At 39.8% G+C, this 19775-nt stretch overlaps 2 protein-coding genes across 2 annotated transcripts in view; one reads left to right on the forward strand and one right to left on the reverse strand.

Moving 5' to 3' along the window:
* Window positions 1–19775, forward strand: part of OR1L8 (olfactory receptor family 1 subfamily L member 8) — a 265279-nt gene that overhangs the window by 48537 nt on the left and 196967 nt on the right. The window lies entirely within an intron of this gene.
* Window positions 10513–18947, reverse strand: LOC473049 (olfactory receptor 1L4). Its single transcript, XM_528419.5, has 2 exons — window positions 18877–18947; window positions 10513–11461 (listed from the first exon to the last, which is right to left on the reverse strand). The coding sequence occupies exon 2, from the start codon at window positions 11446–11448 to the stop codon at window positions 10513–10515; it is 936 nt and encodes a 311-aa protein (XP_528419.5). The 5' UTR covers window positions 11449–11461; window positions 18877–18947.

Below are 19775 nucleotides of genomic sequence, written 5' to 3' on the forward strand. Positions count from 1 at the left end.
TTTAGTGCTTCCTTCAGGAGCTCTTTTAGGGCAGGCCTGGTGGTGACAAAATCTCTCAGCATTTGCTTGTCTGTAAAGGATTTTATTTCTCCTTCACTTATGAAGCTTAGTTTGGCTGGATATGAAATTCTGGGTTGAAAATTATTTACATCACACTCTGGGGTCTGTTGTGGGGTGGGGGGAGGGGGGAGGGATAGCATTGGGAGATATACCTAATGCTAGATGACGAGTTGGTGGGTGCAGTGCACCAGCATGGCACATGTATACATATGTAACTAACCTGCACATTGTGCACATATACCCTAAAACTTAAAGTATAATAATAATAAATAAATTTTAAAAATAATAAAAAAATAAAAATAAAAATAAAGAAAATTATTTTCTTTAAGAATGTTGAATATTGGCCCCCACCGTCTTCTGGCTTGTAGAGTTTCTGCAGAGAAATCAGCTGTTAGTCTGGTGGGCTTCCCTTTGTGGGTAACCTGACCTTTCTCTCTGGCTGCCCTTAATATTTTTTCCTTCATTTCAACTTTGGTGAATCTGACAATTATGTGTCTTGGAGTTGCTCTTCTCGAGGAATATCTTTGTGACGTTCTCTGTATTTCCTGAATCTGAATGTTGGCCTGACTTGCTAGATTGGGGAAGTTCTCCTGGATAATATCCTGCAGAGTGTTTTCCAACTTGGTTCCATTCTCCCCGTCATTTTCAGATACACCAATCAGACATAGATTTGGTCTTTTCACATAGTCCCAGATTTCTTGGAGGCTTTGTTCATTTCTTTTTATTCTTTTTTCTCTAAACTTCTCTTCTTGCCTCATTTCATTTATTTGATCTTCTACCACTGATACCCTTTATTCCAGTTGATCAAATTGGCTACTGAGGCTTGTGCATTTGTCACGTGGTTCTCGTGCCTTGGTTTTCAGCTCCATCAGGTCCTTTAAGGACTTCTCTGCATTGGTTATTCTAGTTAGCCATTCGTCTAATCTTTTTTCAAGGTTTTTTAACTTCTTTGCCATGGGTTCGAACTTCCTCCTTTAGCTTGGAGAAGTTTGATGGGCTGAAGCCTTCTTCTCTCAACTCGTCAAAGTCATTCTCCATCCAGCTTTGTTCCATTGCTGGTGAGGAGCTGCGTCCCTTTGGAGGAGGAGAGGTGCTCTGATTTTTAGAGTTTCCAGTTTTTCTGCTCTGTTTTTTCCCCATCTGTGTGGTTTTATCTACCTTTGGTCTTTGATGATGGTGACATACAGATGGGGTTTTGGTGTGGATGTCCTTTCTATTTGTTAGTTTTCCTTCTAACAGTTAGGACCCTCAGCTGCAGGTCTGTTGGAGTTTGCTGGAGGTCCACTCCAAACCCTGTTTGCTGGGTATCAGCAGTGGAGGCTGCAGAACAGTGGATATTGGTGAATAGCAAATGTTGCTGTCTGATCGTTCCTCTGGAAGTTTTGTCTCAGAGGAGTACCCGGCTGTGTGAGGTGTCAGTCTGCCCCTACTGGGGGGTGCCTCCCAGTTAGGCTACTTGGGGGTCAGGGACCCACTTGAGGAGGCAGTCCGTCCGTTCTCAGATCTCAAGCTGCGTGCTGGGAGAACCACTACTCTCTTCAAAGCTGTCAGACAGGGACATTTAAGTCTGCAGAGGATTCTGCTGCCTTTTGTTTGGCTATGTCCTGCCCCCAGAGGTGGAGTCTACAGAGGCAGGCAGGCCTCCTTGAGCTGCGGTGGGCTCCACCCAGTTCAAGCTTCCCAGCCTCTTTGTTTACCTACTCAAGCCTCAGCAACGGCAGGCGCCCCTCCCCCATCCTTGCTGCCACCTTGCAGCTTGATCTCAGACTGCCATGCTAGCAATGAGCGGGGCTCCATGGGCGTAGGACCCTCCAAGCCAGGCGTGGGATGTAGTCTCCTGGTGTGCCGTTTGCTAAGACTGTTGGAAAAGTACAGTATTAGGGTGGGAGTGACCCGATTTTCCAGGTGCGGTCTGTCACCCCTTTCTTTGACTAGGAAAGGGAATTCCCTAACCCCTTGTGCTTCCCTGGTGAGGCGATGCCTTGCCCTGCTTTGGCTCACACTCAGTGCGCTGCACCCACTGTCCTGCTCCCACTTTCCGACCCTCCCCAGTGAGATGAACTGGGTACCTCAGTTGGAAATGCAGAAATCACCTGTCTTCTGTGTTGCTGACGCTGGGAGCTGTAGACTGCAGCTGTTCCTATTCGGCCATCTTGGCCCCACCCCCCAATATTGTGTATCTTGATGCATATTCAGCAGGCTCTCTTATCATTGTATGGAACTGCATATGCTGTCACCTCATTAGGATGTAACTTTTGGAAAGCTGAGAGTACCTCCTCTGTATCCTTACCCTTTATTATTCCTGGAAGAGTTTATCTCAGCATATGTAAAGTTCTAACTATGTTCTAAGCTCTGTCCTAGCCTCAGTGGAAAAGAAAATCAAATGAGAAATGTGGTGCAGTGGCTCATGCCTGTAATCCCAGCACTTTGGGAGGCTGAGGCGGATGGATCACCTGAGGTCAGGAGTTCAAGACCAGCGTGGCCAACATGGTGAAACTCTGTCTCTACCAAAAATACAAATATTGGCTAGGCATGGTGGCACATGCCTGTAGTCCTAGCTACTCAGGAGGCTGAGGCAGAAGAATCATATGAACCTGGGAGATGGAGGTTGCAGTGAGCCAAGATCATGCCACTGGTGCCTCATGCCTGTAATCCCAGCACTTTGGGAGGCTGAGATGGTCAGATCGCGAGGTCAGGAGTTTGAGACCAGCCTGGCCAATATGGTGAAACCCTGTCTCTACTAAAAAAGAAAAATGAAAATTAGCTGGGTGTGGTGGTGTGCACCTGTAGTCCCAGCTACTAGGGAGTCTGAGGCAGAAGAATCACTTGAACCTGGGAGGTGGAGTTTGCAGCGAGCAGAGATTGCGCCACTGCACTCCAGCCTGGGTGACAGAGCGAGACTCAGTCTCAAGACAAACAAAACAAACAAAAAAAGAGAAATGTACTTCTTAAGTTCCCAGTAGGTATATAGTATTTAGATACTGACCATCTAGGGCTCTCCCTGTGTAATCTTTGCCTATATAATATAAATACAATATTACATAGTGATCACAAGCAAAACTAGAATCACCCATCTCTGGGTTTGAATCCTAGCTCTTCCACTTGTTATCCTGGGAAAGGAGACTCAGTTTCTTCATCTGTGAAATAGTTTCACAGAGTTTCTCAGTGTGTTATTGTGAGAATTACATGCAGTCGAGCATGTAAACCTTTAACTTGATGTCTTAAGAAGCACTCAAACAATGCTATTATTATTATTGATGATGATAATGAAGAAAGGAAAAATGTGAAAAAATAGCACTTATCTGATGGCCAAAATGTTTGCTAGTCAGTGAGTTTAAAATAGCTTGATATGGTAGAATCACAATGGATAAGATTCTACAAAACTATTCCTGTACAGTGAATTGAATTAGGACACCCACAGAGGAGCCAAAGGTAAAAAAATATATCTGTAAAAGGACTATTTTTTAATTGGAACCGATATTTTCTCATCCCAGCTTCCATAATTCCCAGCAACTCTTTATCTACCTTTCATCCAGGATGCATTTTTCCCATGTGAAACTTGCGTAGATTACTTGTTCAGGGGGACCAAAGATTAAATGCTTCCAGTTTGTGGAAGAATGCAGAGTCACTGATACCTGGATGGAGACTTGGGGGAGTGTTCCTTTGTTAGTTTTGAGAGTTTCTTTTTGATCTCCGTGCAAAAATTATTTCTTCCAGGCTTCCACATTTCTCCCTACTTCTCTTTACCTCCTTGGCTCCTTCACATGCTCTTCTCCCACCTCCCTATATAAAACTTGGTCTCAGATCATTCATTCCCACCATGTATGATTTATAACTTGGCAAGTGACTCCTTTTCCTAGGTTGCATATTTTAAAGGTTATTGATGGCTTCAGTGAATTCTCTAATATTAGAATTTTAGTTAGAGATTTTTGGAAGCATGGAGGACTTCCAGGACCTTATAGAATAAGGATGAGTTTACAATCAGTTTTTTACCCACAGAGAAAAGATGAGAGTAGAGGCTGGGCACGGTGGCTCATGCCTATAATCCCAGCACTTTGGGAGACTGAGGCGGGTGGATCACCTGAGGTCGGGAGTTCGAGACCAGCCTGACCAACATGAAGAAACCCCGTCTCTACTAAAAATTCAAAATTAACTGGGCATGGTGGCGATTGCCTGTAATCCTAGCTACTCAGGGGGCTGAGGCAGGACAATCGCTTGAACCTGGGAGGCGGAGGTTGCAGTGAGCCGAGACTGCACCATTGCACTCCAGCCTGGGCAGCAAGAGCGAAACTCCATCTCAAAACAAAAAAAAAAAAAAAGAAAAGATGGGAGAGGAGTACTAGATCAGGAGCCATGAGACTTGTGGTCTGATGTAAGATGTATTGCTAATATGATGTGTGATTTATTAAACACTTTATTATAACCATTTCAAATAAAAGTATAGAAAATAGTGTAGTGTAATTGAACCTCATGACACATCACCTAGCATAGTAATTTTAAAAATTTTTCCAGTCTTGTTTGATCTATATGCCTCCTCCTGTTTATTTGCTGGTGACTATTTTAAAGCAAATTGCAGATATCGCATAAATTCATTGACCTACTTCAGGATGCATCTTTCAGAAATGAGAATTTAAAAATAAAAATTTCATCTTTTTATTTAATGTCACTGAAAATAGTGACATTAACTCATTGATATCATCTAATGCCTAAACCATATTCAATTTTTGTTGTCTTAAAAATTACTCTTTTCAGTTGATCTTTTCAAATCAGACTCTAAGTAATGTCCACATGTTACATTTTTGTCATTGTGTTTTTTAATATATACCAGCCCCCTACTTTTTGGTTATTATTTATTGGTACCCTATTATTAGTAATATTAAAATTAGCTGGTAATTCTCTACCTCTTCTCTGCCTCTCTCAAAATACCTGACTTAAAATAATACTTCTTAATTCCAAGTTAATAATTAATAGGCAATAAGCAAGTTTATTTTATTTTTTATATCCTCCTCTCATTATTCCCACATTTTGTTTATTGTTGTATGTAACTACATAGTCAGAGCATTTATCCATGAACAGTATTCTCTTATCTTGTAACCATCATTTAATGTTAGTTCTACAGTTAAATATATGCTTACTGTTTATCAACAGTTCTTAAGTTGATGTCTCTCCAGTCATTTTGGTTGTCTAAAGCTTGTTCTATGGTAAGTTCCTTAAGAGTTCTTGAATAGTGAAAGTGGCCCTTATATTTGAAAGTAATTTTAGTTGGATATGAAATCTTGACTCATCTATTCTTTTCTTGAGGATCTTAATATATTATTCTGTTGTTTGCTGTTGTTTTTATAATGTGTTTAAAGATAGGCCCTGTATTTTCTAAGATATCTGTCTTTGTTCCTCTTATCCATTCACGTCTCTACCTTTCCTTTTTTTCCTAGATTTTTTTTTTTATCTTGGTAAACCTTGGCTCTATTTTCTGGTTTTATCCTTGGTGTGGGATTTGTATTGGAAGAGATTATTGGATGAGTAGCTTTGGGAGGTAATAAGGCCTAGACTGCTCCAGCATCACCAGAGCTTACTAAGGCCCCATTGAAATGACAGTGGAATGGACAAAACCCTTTGAGTCTTAGCTTCTGTTCTCAAATTGGCTCACCACAAATTCCTGTGAGAAGTTACCAATTAATTTTTTTCACATTGTCAGCTCAGGCAGATAGTGTTGGTTGCCTCTGTTTCTTCCTGCTCAGATCTGACACCATGCGGGTCAATATAGCTTTTGGTCTTTTGTTGCTACCTGCTTGTATTTTGGGCATTATAGGGATGTTTTGTGTCTTAAGAATTGTTGTTATTCTTGTACTACTCTAGTTGTTTTACCTTTCTTTTATCAGGCTATTCAGTGGGATTCAAATTTAAGCCACTACCAGAAGTCTAACAATTAAACAATTAGTACTCCAAAAAGAGAGGAGAGAAGGACTGGGGCAAAAAGACATTTAAAAAATATTGGGCTCAAAGTTATCAAATGTGAAGAAAAAATCTATCTGTAGATTTAAAAGGCTTAATAAACCCCAAGTAGGATAAACACAAAGAAATCCACACATAATCAAATTGCTAAAAACCAAAAAATAAAACCAGTCAGAGCAAAAAGACATTTCACCTATAGGAGGACTAAAGATAAGAATTACAACTGATTTCTCTTTGAAAATAATGCAAGTCATAAGACAATGGAATGACATTGACACAGATTATAATCATTCTCTCCATAGTCTCACCTCCACTCATTCCTTAACACACCACAATCTGGCTCGTTTTCCATTTTCCATTTCTCCATTGCACATTCACCAAAGTCATGAATGGCCACCATGTCACTAAAGCCAGTGGACAATCTTCAGCCTTATTTTGTTAAACTCTCATCATATTTGGATACCAGTTAATGGCTCCTGCCTTTTCAAATTTACTCTTCTCTTGAATTCTATGACTACTCCTTTTAATTCCTCTTTGATAATGTTTTCTCTATTAGATTCTTCAATGCCAGAAATACTCTGCCCTCTTCCCTACTTTTTTCTTGGGTCTCATGCTACACACCCTTCCTAGTTGTCATCACTTACTCTGATAAACAGGTAAAATATGTTCAGTGAACTGAATTCCCCTTTTCAGTATTGAGCTAAATCACAAATATTTGTATATATGTAATAAGCTTACATTGGAAAAACCCAATATATTTTTTAAACTTTTTGTGTTTTGTCAACAAATGAGAGACGTATGGTATTATTTCTCTATTGTATTCAGCCAGCCCCTTCTGGGTACCTATATGGTTGAAACAAGGAACTGACAAGGAGATTCCTTGTCTACTCTCAAGGACTATGTAGCAGCATTTGAGACAGTGTGGCAAGATGTCCAGAGGCCTGTTGAAATCCCTCCCTGTGATTATATCTACCTTCATAATCTATTTATTTCCTCTTACTCATGCTTATTAGTGACTTTCTAGGTTGACTTCTGGACTTTCTTGATTGGACAGCAAAAATCTTACTACACTTTATAGATACTCCTTGCTCATGGCAGTTCATTCCTTCTGAAGAGTGACGGGATGTCTTGTGGGAAGTAGCTTCATATTTTGACAGAGAAAACACTCCAGCTCTGACTGAGAAGTTTAGGACTTACCTGAGGGCTAGAGTATGAACTCTTTCATCCCAAAGTGCACTCTCGTGGTTAATTGTTATCTAGAATTTCCTTTTCTTTACACTTTTGGTAATATCTCTAGGATTATTCACAAAAGATCTTTTATGATTTTTTTTGCCATGCATTTGTTGAGAAAAAGAAGTCTGGGGCTGATGGCAATGTGAGATCAGAAATATCCATCTGACAAAGGTCAAATATCCAGAATCTACAAGGAACTTAAAAAATTTACAAGAAAAAAATAACCCCATTAAAAAGTGGGCAAAAGACATAAACAGACACTTCTCAGAAGAAGACATTTATGCGGCCAACAAACATATGAAAGAAAGCTCAATATCACAGGCATTAGAGAAATGCAAATCATAACCACCATGAGATACCATCTCATGACAGTCAAAATGGTGATTATTAAAAAGTCAAGAAACAACAGATGCTGGTGAGACTGGAGAAATAGGAACACTTTTATACTGTTGGTGGGAATCTAAATTAGTTCAACTATTGTGGAAGATAGTGTGGCAATTCCTCAAAGACCTAGAACCAGAAATACCATTCAACCCAGCAGTCCCATTACTGGGTATATACCCAAAGGAATATAAATTATTCTATTATAAAGATACATGCACACATATGTTCATTGCAGCACTATTCACAATAGCAAAGACATGGTATCAACCCAAATGTCCATCAGTGATACACTGGATAAAGAAAATGTGGTACATATACACCATGGAATACTATGAAGCTATAAAAAGGAACAAGATCGTGTCCTTTGCAGGGATATGGATGGAGCTGGAATCTATTATCCTCAGCAAACTAACACAGGAATAGAAAACCAAACTCTGCATATTCTCACTTATAAGTGGGAGCTGAACAATGAGAAAACATGGACACAGGGAGGGGAACAACCGACACTGGGGTCTGGGTGGGAGTGGGGAGGGAGAGCATCAGGATAAATAGCTAATGCATGTGGAGCTTAATACCTAGGTGATGGGTTGATAGGTGCAGGAAACCACCATGGCACACGTTTACCTATGTAACAAACCTACACGTCCTGCACATGTATCCTGGAATTTAAAATAAGTTAAAAAAGTAAGTTAGTGTTCTCAGGACTAAAGAACTTCATTGGATTTATAAGTTAATGGTGGCATAATTAATGAATTTACTTATTTAATGTATATGTAATATACATATAATTTATGAATAGATTTATTTAATATAGATATTCCTAACATTCTGAAGTAGCTAATTGAACTTGGTTGAGCTTGAGAAAACTATGGCACATAAATTGAGTAAGTGGAAATGGTACATATCTTCTAGCCAGCATCCCACAAACCAAATGATCAGTGAGAGATAGTGGTGAAAACCAGGTGTGCCTGTACAAACACGAAGGTTATTGCTTTGGGTTTCTTTCCTGGCTTTCTGGTTACTCCCTTATAATTAGGAGCACGTAGTGAAAGCACTAGCAGGGACCTTGATGTCGGAACCTAGGCGTCCCTGTATTTCCTTGGACACCATTCACCTCTTACTAAATCTTTAAGGCCAAAAAACTTGTATTCAGCGTCAGGTCCTGCCACACAAGCTTGTGACCTAGAAAAGCTGATGGTTATGGGAACTTGATGAAATAATTGAAGCAGAAAAATCCCAGAGAGTGTGTAAGTCTTACGTTACTATTGTTATTGACAATAACACAATCCAGGAGAACTGATGAAGCAACTAATTCACACTGATGTGTTTGTGTGTTAATATAGTTGGGTAGTAGTAATGAATGCTGTTTATCAAATACTTCTGGCTTTCTAAAATCTTAGAGGGACATAGTTGGATTGTGCTTCCTGGCTGCCTTGTGTTTGGGTGGGGTCATGAGAGGTGTTTTAGACAATAAGTTATGGTCATAAGAGGTGAGGGTCACTTCTGGGCCAGAGTTTTTAACTGCCAGTGTGAAACCTCCAAGAGCCTTTCTCAGCTTCTGGCAGAGTGATGATTAATGTTTTCAGTGGTGACTGCTCCACGATCTTGGGTCTCTGCATGTTGAAAATAAGTAGCACACTTACACTTTTCTACGGTGGACCTACAATGTGAATGAGAAATAAACCTTTGGTTTTAAGGTCCTAAGACTTTGAGGTTGATTGTTTCCATAGCACAACTGAGCTTTTTCCTAACTGATACATTAGCTTTCTCTAGGATAGAAAATGCAGCTTGGTGAGGATGCTGGATGTATGGAGAAGGGAAGAATTAAGAGGGAAGGGAAAAGAAATTGGGTACTGAGCCTTCACACTGTCATGAAACTTAAGTGTTGGTGGGGAGAATAAATGCGTTTTGTAGATTCTTCTCTTTCCAGCCGTATTCTCCTTTCTCTCAAACTGATGAAGCCTCAGCTTTTCATTGTCCCTCAAACACATTGCAGTGCTTATTGTCTCCACATGCTTGGGTGGTTTTCACTATTTGAAATGCTTTGCCCATTTCTTCATCTTTTGAAACTTCCTCTTTCAAAATTCAGTCCATCCTTCAAGATGCCATTCCTTCAAGAAGTCTTACCCAATGACCTATCAAACCCATGTAGTTTCTTCTTCTTAAAACTAATGAGTTTTATAAGTCGTGGTGGCTCACCCCTGTAATCCCAGCACTTTGGGAGGCTGAGGCAGGAGGATCCCTTGAAGCCAGGAGTTCAAGACCTACCAGGGTGAGATAACATGACCTTGTCTCTACAAAGAAAAAAAAAAAGTCGAGTGTGGTGGCATGTTCCTGTAGTCCCAGCTACTTGGGAGGCTAAGGCAGGAGAATCACTTGAGCACAGGAGTTAGAGGCTGCAGTGAGCTATAATCGCACCATTGTACTCCAGCCTGAGCAACACAGTGAGATTATGTTTCTAAAAAAAAAAAGCCATGCACACACAAGAACAACCCCCCGCCGCCAAACAAAAAACTAACAGGATTTAAACTCCTTGACTGCTAGCCATTGTCAGGCTTATAGACAAGTTATTTGGAGATAGCTTTATTTTTCTATATGATTGCCAATCTATTGAGGAGGCAATACTCAGCTTTCAAAACCTGAAACCTTTTCCTGAAATCTGGATTCCTAACAGTACCTAGCCTGAGACTGAATATGTATTTGGTTAAGATCATGCATAGAAACCAATTGTTTTGCTCCCAGGTTAATTCTCTTACTGATATCCAATACCACTTTTCATGACCTCTTTGAGTGCCATGTGGAAAAGGGTTAGGAAGGGAGGATAAACTGATAATAATCTTTTAGGTGATGTCCTGATTTTGACATGCCAACATTTTGTTCTTTCTATGAGTAAATTCTGTCTCTTAATTTCTTCAAACCCCTTTTCATATCTTTGTTCCTCAGGCTGTAAATGAAAGGGTTCAGCATGGGTGTCACTACTGTGTACATAACTGTGGCTACCCGGTCCTTCATCACTGAGTACATGGACAGAGGCCTAAAATAGACATAGATGACACTCCCATAGAACAGGACCACTACAGTGAGGTGGGAGCCACAGGTAGAGAAGGCCTTCCACTTCCCGGCTGCAGAGGGGATTCTGAGCACAGTGACGATGATTCGCAGGTAGGCGAAGATGATACACAGGAAGGGGGTCACGATGACAGCTAAGGTCTCAGTCATCACCACCATCTGGCTGGAGGATGTGTCAGAGCAGGAGAGCTTTAGCACAGGCTGGGTGTCACAGAAAAAGTGCTTAATGACGTGAGAGGCACAGAAAGACAAGCGAGACATAAGTAGCACACGGAACAGGGAATGTAGGTGGGAGATGCTGCAAGAACCCATTAGCATGAGTAGGCAATGCCATGGTTTCATAACCACATCATAGTGTAAGGGGTTGCAGATGGCCACCAGCCGGTCGATGGCCATAGAGGCCAGCAGGTAGCTGTCAGTGTTCCCAAATGCCATAAAGAAGTACATCTGGACCAGGCAGCCCACATAGGAGATAACCTTTGTCTCTGATAGAAAATTCACCAGCATCTTAGGCACTATGACTGTTGTGAAGCAGATATCCATGAAAGACAAGTTGCTGAGAAAAAAGTACATAGGGGTGTGGAGCCTGGGGTCAGAGTAGATGGCCAGGATGATGAGCACATTCCCCACCGCAGTGAGCAGGTACATGATGAAGAAGATGGCAAAGAGAGGTTTCTGCAGCTGAGGGTTGGAAGAGAGGCCCAGGAGGATGAAGCCTGAGGTGCTGCTGCTGTAGTTCTTTATCTCCATGTCTCTGGACTTCCTGGATAGGGTTTGGAGAAGCAGTGGGAGAGATGTAAAAGGCAGTTTGACCAAGACAGCTTCTTTCATAAGCTTAAGCCTGTAAAAATAGCTCATAGCCCTTTGTTATGGTTGTTTTTTTTTTTTTCTTTGAGATGGAGTCTCGGTCTGTCGCCCAGACTGGAGTGCAGCGGCGTGATCTCAGCTCACTGCAAGCTCCGCCTCTCGGGTTCACGCCATTTTCCTGCCTCAGCCTCCTGAGTAGCTGGGACTACAGGCGTCCGCCACCACGCCTGGCTAATTTTTTTGTATTTTTAGTAGAGACGGGGTTTCACTGTGTTACAGTTTTTAAAAATATTTACTTTAAGAAACCATGGAGAAACAGGTAGTAAAAATCCAACAAGGGAACAGTTAAAATTATCCAGGCTGCCTCCTAAACTAGAAACTGAAGATTTTCAGTTTTCCATTCCATGCTCACGGATCGGGAGAATTAATATAGTTAAAATGACCATACTGCCCAAAGCAATCTACATACTGAACATAATCCCTATCAACGTAGAAATATCATTTTTCACAAGATTAGAAAAAAGCGATTCTAAAATTCGTATGGAACCAAAAGAGCCAGAATAGCCAAAGCAATTTTAAGAAAAAAGAACAAAGCTGGAGGCATCACATTACCTGACTTCAAAATATATTACAAGGCTATAGCAACCAAAATAGCATGGTGCTGTATAAAAACAGACAATGGAACGGATCAATGGAACGGAATACGGAAAGAAATAAATCAATATATCAAAGGGATACCTGTACTTATATGTTTATTGCAGCACTGTTCACAATAGCAAAGATCAACCTAAGTGTCCATCAATGGATGAATGAATAAAAGAAGTGGTGTGTGTACATATACATGTACATACACACACACACACAATGGAATACTGTTTAGCCATGATAAATAATGAAATCGTGTCATTTGTAGCACTATGGATGGAACTGGAGGTCATTATTCTGAGTGAAACAAGCCAGGCACAAAAATACAAATATACAAATAAAAAAAAATAAAATCAGAAAACACTAATATCACATGTTCTCACTCATAAGTGGGTGCCACAAATATGTACATAGGATCATTGTGAGTAGAATGATGGATAATAGAGACTCAGAAGAAGTGGGGGTCAGGAGTAAAAGGGGAATGAATGATGATAAATTGTCTGATGGGTATAATGTATGTTATTTGCATGGTAGATACCCTAAAGACCCTAACTTGACCGCTGCACAATGTATTCATGTAACAAAACTGTATTTGCACCCCATAGACTTATACAAATGAAAGATAAAGATTTTTCCATGTGTTCTTCGGAACTTCTAAGTGGCCTAATTTGCCTGAGTTCTTCTCATTTCCCTTTCTGAAGATTCTTTTTAGGTTGTCTCTTGACCAACTTCTTAGCTTCTTTTTTTTTTTGTTCCAGAGGAAGTGGTTTCTGGGTCCCACCTTGAATGAGGATACTTTCATTCAGGGTATCTCCATGAATGACACCCTTTCATTCAGGGTCCTCTCCTGCTCATAGTTCTGGAGGTGGTGGTGATAGTTGAGATAGTACAATAATGAACATCAGAATTAATCAATGCTCCTTATTGTCCACAGAATTCAGATGAGCCTTCCTTAAGTCTTCAGAGCAAAACCTGCTTAATGTCTGTTTAAACCTTTCTGTTTGGTTAATATGATGTGGATACTTTAATTTTAAGCGTTTGGTCCAAAGATGTCACTCAAAATAGGAGTACTACCAGGAATAGCCTATGTTACTGTGATTAGTTTTTAAAATATGTTAACTTTTCTGATTATAAAATTATAACATCCTTTTTCTAAACATTCAAATATTACATGATTATAAAACTTTGATCATTAAGAGTCTTATTCTACCAATATCATGAAAAGAGCAGAAAAGGATGGCTCCTGTTACCACTGTTAAGCTATACTGTTGATATAGTGGTCTCAATCAGTGAAAAAGTAAGAATTAAAAGACATAAACATTAGAAATGATGAAACTGTCCACCTAGAAAATCCGAGATAATCATCTGAAAAAATTTAAAATCTATGAAGACTTTACCAAACTAACCAGATAAAATTAAATATACAAATATTAATACTTATATTAGAAAAATGTAATTTGGAAAACATTTCAATTGACAGTGGTAAGAAAGTCTAAAAAATACTTAGGAGTAAACGTGAGCAATAAAAATAAATGAGTAAGATTTATCCGAAGAAATTGTAACAGAACACAAAATGAAGATCTAAATAAACAGATATTATATTCATATCAATATTTTAAAAATGTTAATTCTTCTCAAATTAATAAAATTCAATGCACCTCTAATAAGACCCCAGGGGAATTTTTAATGAAACTTGTGAAAGTTTTTCTAAAATTCACCTAGATGAATAAATGGCTAAGAACAGACAAAATAATTTTGAAAAAAATTAGAACAATTTCAGGGAACTTTTCTAACCCCAATCAAATTACATAATAGTGAAAAACAAGATAATGGCACAAACAGAGAAAAACAAATCAATGGACCACCATAAAGAATTTTGTAGATCTGTATTTATGCATACATATATATAGGTAGATATATACAGACAGTAATTTATCTGCAACTTAATATATAGTAAAACTTAATAGCATCAAAGAAAGAATGGAATATTAATGATATTTGTGACAATTGGTTGAACACTTGGAAAGTATAAGGCTAGATTTCTATCTATCTAACCCACACATAGAAATAAAACCCAGATAAATGAACAACCTAACAGTTAAAAATCCAAACTACAAAGTAAGTTTGAGCCAAAACTAAAGGAGCACATTTTTACAGTCTCAGGATGGAAACGTCATTCCAAGCAAGAAATGAAATGAAGAGCAAGAATGACAAAATAACCCACTTAAAAATTTGAAAATTATACCAAAAGAGATCATAGGCAAAGCTAAAATAGAAACTATTGACTCAGTGAAAATATCTGCAACACAGTTACCAAATAAAATGTATGACAAGATGATCAGCATAATTGATAATCAGAAAATGTGGACTGAAATTCAATTCTCACTCATCAGTTTTATGCAAATTTTTTTGACATTATACAAAGGGAATTAGATCCTCATGTATACTAGCAGTAAGAGAGTAAATCAGTGTTGACCCTTTGGTAGTCTCCATCAGAACTGAAAATCTGCACTTCTTTGTCCAATAATTTTACTTATGAAAAGCTATCCTTTAAAAATAGTAATATTTGTATATCAAAATATATGTACACACATTTTATTGTGATGTTGCTTACAATAGCAAACTAAACGTAATACAACATAACAAACAAAACAACCACAGAGGAAACAGAGTATTCACAAATAGATGATTTATTAAATAGTTTATAGTATATTTTTATTACTCAACATCATGCAGTCTCTAAAGAAATAAGATGGGTAATGTTAGCCAGTATTTATTAACACCTGATATATGCTACACACTGAGCTCAGTGCTTTGCAAAGCTTTTATCATTTTATTTTCTCCAAATCCTATGACATAGACATCATTATAATTAAAACTTACAGATACAAATTTGGAGTGTAGCAAAATTAAGTAATTTACCAGATCCCGCAGGGAGTAAGTGGTAGAGCTGGAATTTGAATTCAGGCAGTCTGATAGCACAGACAACACAAAATGTCATAGACATTTTGTTATGTGACAAAAACAAGGTAGAGAACAATGCCTAAAGAATAATCCCATTTTTGAGTTGAACAAAGAGAACACATGGACACAGGGAGGGGAACATCACACACCAGGGCTGTCGGGGAGTGGAGGGCAAGGGGAGGGAGAGCATTAGGACAAATATGTAATGCATGCCAGGCTTAAAACCTAGATGACAGTTTGATGGGTAAGGAAACCACCATGGCACATGTATACCTACATAACAAACCTGCACATTCTAGGACTTAAAGAATAATAATAAAAAAAGAATAATCTCATTTTTGTAAAGAAAAGTATTTTTTTAATGTGTTTGTTGTGGTGTGGAAAGAGTCCTTAAAAAGTGTTTATGTGTAATGTGGTTACCTTCTGAATTTTCATACTTAACTTTATATTGTATTGTCTGTATTTAAAAACAAAGGTGTGTTTGGCTGGGTGCGGTGGTTTACGCCTGTAATCCCAGCACTTTGGGAGGCCGAGGCGGGCGGATCATGAGGTGAGGAGATCAAGACCATCCTGGCTAACACGGTGAAACCCCGTCTCTACTAAAAATACAAAAACTTAGCTGGGCGTTGTGGTGGGCGCCTGTAGTCCCAGCTACTCGGGAGGCTGAGGCAGGAGAATGGCTTGAACCTGGGAGGCGGAGCTTGCAGTGAGCCGAGATCATGCCACTGCACTCCAGTCTGGGCGACAGACAGAGACTCCATCTCAAAAAAAAAAAAAAAAAAAAAAAGGTGTGTTTATTTATATTCATTTCGTAATTTAAAAGGTTAAATTTCCTATAATTCCACTGGAATTGTGTGCATATTTTAAAGATCTTTTTCTCTGCATAGATCTATATACGCTACATATAGGAATGAGGTTAAATGGTTCATTATGCTTCCGCTACCCCAAGAATGTTACAATGGATATTTTTTGTCTATATATACATATTTCTCACCCATGAGATAATTTTTACAGTGTAGAATAGATCTTGAGATATGGAATGCTAAAATGGAGTTTATAAATCTTGAAAATGTCAATAGATATTAGCAACATGAGACACATCACTTTCATCTCACTCTTAGGCAATGTACTTATTTAACTCTTTGGGTTCGTTCCACATTTCCTTCTCTGTATCTTTTAGCTTCACCCCTGGGACACAGTTTGTCCTGGTGGTAAAGGGCTATCTCATCACCCTTGGCTTGAACTTGGAATTTTCCAAATTTATGAGATTTTTCTCAGGGGCAGTAACTTAGCTCCTTCCCATTTAGCTGGATTTGACAGCATCATGTATTTTCCTCATGCCTCGGGCAAGTCATTTCACTTCCAAATAGATGATGGTGCACACATGTATGTTTGTGTGTGTGCCACTTTCTACCCTGCCTAGGAGCTGTCAAATGACAGTTGAGTGAGTGTTTGGCAAACTCTACTGCAAGCGATTAGCATAACCGCTCATACAATAAGCTAGAGAAATGACATTTTAATGATGGGTCTTGCCATCAGGTGGTGATTGGGAAGGACCAGGAGAGACTGGGAGTCTTTCTAAGCCTTCTAAGTCACATCATTTCACTTTAAAAGGTATTTACTCCCTTCCTTGACAGACAGGAAATGTGGATTATTTCTATACTTCTAAACTTTCTCTATTAAAATTTTTACATTATGAACATTTGTCATCTGAGGTTGTTTTTCCTTTTCTTGTTTACTCATCACTTATGCAGGGTCCTTCTCTTGGCCCAATGAAACCAGGGAGTACACACTGACAGCCCAAATGAAACCAGGGAGTACACATTGTCAGCACACAATGCACTTCCCAAATTGGGATGCTGGGTGAGCAGTACCCTGGTGGAAAGCTACTTGTTGTCCATGCATCTACTCCCCTGAATGAGCAAGGACAGTAGAGAATTGACTAAACTGGAAAAATGCAGCTAACATTTATTAGACAGAGTCTGTGCTTACCACTTGTTTCATTTAATCCTCACAATTACACTACGTTTGAAGTACCATTATTTTGCCCTTTACAACAAAGGAGACTGAAGTTCAGAGAGTCACAGAGCTGGTGAGTGGTGTATCTAGGGTTCAAACCTGGGCACACTGACTGTAAATTATGTGTTTTAAACTGCTCTGTCACACCTCTTCCCCAAACTGTACATGTGCAGTAGAGAACTAAGCTGGTGTGTCCTCTGTCAACAGAGGCCGTCTTATTGCCAAGTGCCTTCAGCCTCCTTGCTGACCCACTCCTTCCACCCTATCCTTTGCTCCTACATATTGGGATCCTTTTGATTTCCTTCCTTCCTACACGCATTTCTGCCTCCCAATCCACAAAGCCTTGTGTTCTCCTCTGTTTCTTGCCTTCAGAGATGACAGGCTATGACTTAGGACTACAGCTTTGTCAGATCTTGAATAAACAACAGCCCTCTGATTTTGCAACATCAACACCTGACCTTAAGATCTCTAGATGTCTTCTGGGTCCACGTTTTGGGATTCCAGCCTCTTCTTGCTTACTATCTTTTCTCTTCCAGCAGTAAGGCAAGCAGATTGGCAGTGTTGGGTGCATAGGCCCCCTGCAGAGATATGTTCCACTTGGGGATTCTGCAGGTCCTTTCTAGGCTGGCTTCTTCTCTTTTCAGTTCTCTGAAATGTCTTCTTTGTCAAATTAGAGGTTTACCTCATGTCTCTTGCTTCAGAGAAGGTGGTATCTCAGCCTAATTTCTTATTTCCTACTTAGTTTAGGTTGCAAGTTCTTCTGGGCACTGTAGGTCCCTCAGATCAATAATTGAACCCAGTTCATCCAGCTCAGGTTGTCCTCAGCTAGCTTCTGCCCCACTTTTGTCTCTGTCTTTCTTCTCCTGGGAATCACTGGTTTTCTGGATGCCTGCCTCTGCTTCTCTCTCTCAATAATTCAATGAATTAAACTCTCAAGCTATTAGTTCTTCCTGGTGCCTCCCGTACCTGTGATCAGTCAGTATTTATAAGTGCAACTGCTAATACAGCTATTACAGATTAAGTATCCCGAGTCCTAAGGAAGGGGCTGTGGATTCTCAGAGAATTTTGCTCAGATGTCATGAGGTTATAGACCCCTCTGCCTTTCACCTTCATCATTTTAGCATCCTAGGAAAGCGACTGTTCAATTTCCGTGATTCTAGAGACAAGGAGCTCACAATATCTGGAGGGGCCCGGTCCTTGGGTGGAACACATCTGGGTTAGGAAATTCTTCCACATCACGAGTGGAAGTTTGCCTTTCTGTTATTGCTAGGTACTGCTCGACAAACTTGACATACACTAAGTCATTTAGTCTTTACAACAACTCCATTTCACAGATAACACAAATGAGGTACAGAACTGAAGTGACTTGCCTAAGAACACACAGCCAGAGGGTGGTGGATTACATTCCCAGAGTGTGTGCTCTCAGCCTCTGCATTGCCCTAACTATCTTGTTCACTTGTTCCTCTGTTGACCTGGTTTCCTGGAGGTGATAACTCTGTGGCTCTTGAGTTGCAGAATGTTGGCTGTGCCCTTTGAGGACAGGAGAAAGTGTCTTGAACAAAGTAGGTATTTCAAATGTTTGATATTTGACCAAAAAGAGACAGAGGAAAAAATATAGAGAAAGACTGTGTTTCCTGGCTTTTGAGATGGAGGAGAGAAAAACAGGATAAGGAAAAGGGAAGACGATCACCTGAAGATATTGACTCCACAGTTCCCATTATCAAGTCCCCTCAGTGTGCCTACCTGTGGGCTTGACAAAGGAGATTCAGGGGCCTAAAAAGACTTCGGGATCTGCCATGGGGTTAAGATCAGGCTCTGAATCTCTGAAGGAGGCTTCTTGAAGTACAGATCGAGCCTCAGAAATGTGATAGTTCTTCCTTATCTATGGTGGGAATTGTAATAAAAAGGGAGACACAGGTGCCTGTCCTCTCTGCATGCCAGAGCCCTGTGAGGATTGGTCCTGTGGTCTTCCCAGGGAATTGCAGGGGCGGGGTTGGGGGGGAACATCACTGATGCCCTCACTGAGCTCTGTGGGAAAACTGGGCTCCAGAGATGTAGCTTCTTACACCTGGGAAGGGAATTAGAGCCATGTAGCAGTAAGGGTGATGTGTGCATGCACATATGTATGCATATATGTTTATGCATATGTATGTATTCGATGTACATATGTGTACTCTTGTGCATATCTGTGTTTATGCTTATGTGCACCTACCTGGAAGGAGAGGTAATGGCCTCTGATATCGCTGAGCTTTTGTGTCTGCATGTGTGACTGTGTCTAGGTGCACCTGTAGTGTTATTGGAAAGGGGTTGGAGGTGCAGGCCCAGGAGCCAGACTAATTGGATTCTGATGCTGACTCGCATCTTACAAGCTGTGTAGCTTTTGCAAATACTACACAGGTTTCTGAGCCTTAATTTGTTTTGTTGTGTCTGCCTTTCTTAAACATTTTGTTACTTCAATGTCTTAAGCCAGACTAGTCATATTTGAATCCCAGTTCCCCCAGTTACCAAATGGGTGAATTTGGGCAAGTTATTTAGCCTCACTAACCCACATTGTCCTCATCTGTAAATGGCACAGTAATCATAAACTTTAGAAAGATATTTTCTTTTTTCTGCTTTTTCCATTCAAATAGATTTTATTTTTT

The sequence above is a fragment of the Pan troglodytes genome, chromosome 11 (genome assembly GCF_028858775.2).
Source record: "Pan troglodytes isolate AG18354 chromosome 11, NHGRI_mPanTro3-v2.0_pri, whole genome shotgun sequence".
NCBI classification, from domain to species: Eukaryota; Metazoa; Chordata; class Mammalia; order Primates; family Hominidae; genus Pan; species Pan troglodytes.

Excerpts from the sequence above, each read along its gene's own strand:
- LOC473049 (XM_528419.5), bottom strand. The coding sequence starts at position 11,448 with ATGGAGATAAAGAACTACAGCAGCAGCACCTCAGGCTTCATCCTCCTG.